The sequence below is a fragment of the Chelonoidis abingdonii genome, chromosome 10 (assembly GCF_003597395.2).
Source record: "Chelonoidis abingdonii isolate Lonesome George chromosome 10, CheloAbing_2.0, whole genome shotgun sequence".
Classification (NCBI taxonomy): domain Eukaryota; kingdom Metazoa; phylum Chordata; order Testudines; family Testudinidae; genus Chelonoidis; species Chelonoidis abingdonii.
The window spans coordinates 9,804,880-9,809,110 of NC_133778.1; the positions used below are offsets into that span (position 1 = coordinate 9,804,880).

The 4,231-nt window shown below is 58.4% G+C and overlaps 1 protein-coding gene and 1 long non-coding RNA gene across 2 annotated transcripts in view; both read right to left on the bottom strand.

The window, feature by feature from the left end:
* LOC142047387 (uncharacterized) overlaps positions 1 to 4,231 on the bottom strand; it is a 135,262-nt gene that overhangs the window by 38,756 nt on the left and 92,275 nt on the right. The gene's annotated exons all lie outside the window — the stretch shown is intronic.
* LOC116835027 (ras-related protein Rab-17-like) overlaps positions 2,459 to 4,231 on the bottom strand; it is an 11,131-nt gene continuing 9,358 nt past the window's right edge. The window contains exon 7 of the mRNA XM_075069804.1: positions 2,459 to 2,557. Within this exon, the coding sequence (XP_074925905.1) occupies positions 2,459 to 2,557 (99 nt within the window). The remainder of the gene's footprint in view (positions 2,558 to 4,231) is intronic.

The following is a 4,231-nucleotide window of genomic DNA, read 5'->3' on the forward strand; positions in this document are numbered from 1 at the left end:
TTGTTTGTTAGCTACCCCTGGATATGGGGTATGATGGGGCACCAGGGGTTAGGGGTCCCTGGAAATTGGGTTTGGGGCTCCTGGGGTTTCGGGCCCTGGAATGGGGGGCTTTTGGGTGACCTTGGTTAGGCGCCACTGGATATGGGGATTTGTGGCCCCTTGGGCGTTAGCGCTCATGGAAATGAGGGGTTTGGGCCCTACGGTTAGGGCCCGCTGGCATGGGGTTTTTGGGCCCAGTGGGTTAGAGGCTCTGGGTATGGGGATTGGCCACCCGGAAGTTATGGGCCACTGGAAAATGCGGTTTTGGGGTGCTGGGTTTAGGGGCACTGGAATAAAGGGTTTTGGTGGCCTCTATGGTTAAGGGCCCTGCAAATAGTGTTTTGGTCCCTATCTGGTTCGTGGCTCCTGGATATGTGGTCGTTTCGCGGCCAGGGGATTTCGGCCGCTGGAAATGGGGTTTTTGGCCCCAGGCTTAGGGCCCTGGAAATCGGGTTTGGGCTCCTGTTTTTGAGGGCCCTAGATATGTGGGTTGGGGGTCTCCACGGGTTTTGGGCCCTTCGAAAGGGGTTTGGGGGCCACTGGGTTAGGGGCCCTTGAATGGGATTTTGGGCCCCTGGTGTTTGGGCCCCCCCTGAAATTGTGGTTTTGGTTGCCCCTAGAGGTTAGGGGCCCTGGAAATGGTGGGTCGGGCCCCCGGTGTAGAGGCTCCTGGAAATGTGGGTTTTGGCCTTGAGTTTAAAGGGCCGGCCTTGAGAATCCGAGGTGGGGCCCTGGCGTTAGAGGGCCCCTTGGAAATGGTAGTTTTTGGCTCCTGGGGGCTTGGGGCCCCGGAACTGGGGTTTTTGGGCCTAGGGCAAGGGGCGCGCTGGAAATGGGGTTAGGGCCCTAGGTTAGGGGCCTGGAAATTTGGGTATTGGGCCCAGGTTTAGGCGGCCCCTGGAAATGGTGTTTTGGGTCCCGTGGTCTTAGGGACCCTTGGAATTGTGGGGTGTTGGGGCCCCTACGTTAGGGGCCCCGGAATGTTGTGTTTTGTTGGGGGCCTTCCGCTTGGGTGATAGGGGCCCGCTGGAAATGGTGTTTCGGGCCCCATAGGGTATAGGGGGCCACTGGAAATGGGTGTTTCGGGCCCTAGGTTAGGTGCCCTGGGAAATGGGTTTGGGGGCGCCCTTGGTGTTAGGGTCCCCTGGATAGTTGGGGCGTTGGACCCCAGGGGCTTGGGTGCCTGAAATGGATTTGAGGTCCCTGGGGTTTAGGGCTCCTGCTTATGTGGATTTGTGGCTCCTTTGTTTGGGGCCCTGGAAATCTGTTTTGGGCTCCTGGTGAAGGGCCCCTGGAATGGGGGTTTGGGGGGGGCACCTAGGGTGACGGGGCCACTGGATGGGGTTTTCGAACCCTGGTGTTAAGAGGCCCTGGAAATTTGGGAGTTTTTTGGGGCCCAGGTTTTCGGGGCCCCTTGATATGGGGATTTGGTGGCCCCTGTTGTTTTGGGGGCCCTGGAATTGGGGTTTTGGGCCCTCTGTTTTTAGGGGTCCTGGAAATGGGTTTCGGCCCAGGGTTAGGGCCCTTGGAAATGGGGCTTTGGAGGACTCCGGAATTCGTGTTTTGCGGTCTCCAGGGTTCAGGGACCCCTGCAAATGGGGGATGGGGCCCACGGTTAGTGCCCTGGATTAGGCTTTTGAGGCACCTTGGTTGTTGGTGGACCTGGAAAGGGGTTTGGGCCCCAGCGATAGGGCTCCCTGGAAATGCGTATTTTGGGGCCCCTGGTTAGTGGCCCTGGAAATGGTTTTGAGGCCCCCGTGGTTGAGGGGCCCCTGGAAATGGGTTTTGGTGGCCCCCAGTGTGTTGGGCCTCGGTGGGAAAAGTGTTTGGGGCCCCTGGGGTTGGGGCGTTGGAATAATGTCGGGTTTGGGGGCCCCGAGGGTATTGGCCCCTGGAAATTGGGTTTCGGGCCCCTTGTGTTAGGGGCCCTTGGAAATCTGTTTTTTGGGGCCGCAGGGGTTAGGGGCCCCTCTATATGGGGATTTGGATCCCCAGGGGTATAGGAGCCCTCGAAATAGGGTTTTGGACCACTGTGTTGTGGTCCTGGATATGTGGTTTAGGGGCCCCAGGGGTTATATGGGGCCCCTGGAAATGGAAGTTTTTGGGGCCACCAGGATAGCTGCCCCTGGAATGGGGGGTTTGAAGGACCTGGATTATGGGCCTCCTGGAAATGGGGGTTTCAGCCCAGGCTTAGTGACCCTGGAAATGGGGTTCTGGGGCCTCTGCCGGTATAGGGTCACCTTTGGAAAGTTGTGTAGGATGAGCCCTTCAGTGGTTAGGGGCCTGGAAAAAAGTGTGGTTTTGGCCCTGGGGTTAGGGGACCCTTGGAAATTGGGTTTTGGGGCACCAATGGGTAAGGGGCCCTGGAAATGGGTTTTTGGGCCTGGGTTGGGACGTTGGAAAATGGGGAGTTTGGGCCTCAAGGGCTTTGGGCCCCTGGAAATGGGGTTTTGTGGGCCTTGGGTGTATGGGCCGTGGGAGGAATGCGGATTTGGTGGTCCCGTGGTGTTTGGCGGCCCTGGAAAGGGGTTTGGGGCCCAGGGTTCAGGGGAACCTGGAACATGGGTTTTTCCGGGGCCCTGGTGTTTAGGGTCCCATTGACATGGGGCTTTTGGCCTCCGAGGTTTAGGGGCTGTGGATTAAGGGATTTCCAGCCCCTAGGGTAAGGGGTTCCCTCGACGAATGGCGTTTCAGTGCCGCTGGCTTGTTAAGGCCCCTGGAAATTGGTGGGGACCTTTATGGGTATGGCCCGGAATGGGGATTGGGCACCCAGGGTTAGAGGCCCGGGGAAATGGGGTTTTTGGCGGCAATGGTGTTAGGGTCCCATGGATATGGGGGTTGGGGGCCCCAGGGGTTTGGAGGGCCCCTGGATATTAGGGATTTATGGCCTGCTTGTTGTGTTAGGGGCCCCTGGAAATGGTATTTTGGGGCCCCTGGTGTTAGCTGCCCATGGATATGGGGATTTGGGGCCCCAGGGGATAGGGCCCCCTGGAAATGGGGTTTTCGGGCCCCTGGTGTTATGCGCCTCTGGATATGGGGATCTTGGGCCCTTAGGGTTATGGGCCCCTGGAAATGGGTTTTTGGGCCCCTGGAGTTATGGGCTCTTGGAAATTGGGTTTTGGGGCCCAAGGGGTTAGGGGCACCTGGATATGGGGATTTGGGGCTCCTGTTTTTTGGGGCCCTGGAAATTCTCTTTTTGGGCACCTAGGTTTAGGGTCCCATGGAAATGTGGTTTTGGGGCCCCTGTGGTTAGGTGCTCCTGGAAATGGGGTTTTGTGGCCCCAAGGGTTAGGCGCCCCTGGAAATGGGGTTTTGGGACCCCTAGGGTTAGGGGCACCTTGAAATGAGGTTTTGGGCTACTGGTGTTAGCTTCCCCTGGATATGATCATTTGGGGCCGCAGGGGTTAGGGGCCACTGGAAAAGGAGTTTTGGGGATCCTGGTGTTAGGGGCCCCTGGAAATGGGGTTTTGGGGTCTCTGGTGTTAGGAGCCCCTTGAAATATTGTTTTGCGGTCCCTGGTGTCAGCTGCCCCTGGATATGGGGATTTCGGCACCCAGGGGTTAGGGGCCCCTGGAAATGGGGTTTGGGGCCCCTGGGGTTAGGAGCTCCAGGTACTGGGATTCTGGGGCCCCACCGGTTAGAGTCCCCTGGAAATTGGGTTTTGGGGCCCCTGGAAATGGAATATAAGGGCCCCTGGTGTTAGGGGCCCCTGGAAATTGGGTTTGGGGCCCCTGGAAATGGGGGTTTGGGTCCTCTGGTGTTAGGGGCCCCTGGAAATGAGCTTTTGGGGTCCCTTGGGTTAGGAGCGTATGGAGATAGGGGTTTTGGACCCCTATGTTTAGGGACCCCTGGAAATGGGGTTTTCAGGCCCCTGGTGTTAGGGGCCCCTCTAAATTGGGTTTTGGGTCCCCTGGGGTTAGGGGTTCCTGGAAATGGGGTTTTGGGGCCCCTGGGTTTAGGGGCCCCTAGAAATGGTGGGTTGGTCCCCTAGAGTCAGGGGCCCCTGGAAATGGGGTTTTGGGGTCCCAGGGGTTAGTGGCCCTTGGAAATGGATCTCTGGGGCCCCTCGAAATAGGTTTTTGGGGCCCCTGGTGTAAGCGGCCCCTGGTATTTGAATTTTGGGCCCCCACGGGTTAGAGGCCCCTGGAAATGGGGTTTGGGGGCCCTGGAAATGGGGGTTTGGGGTCCCAGG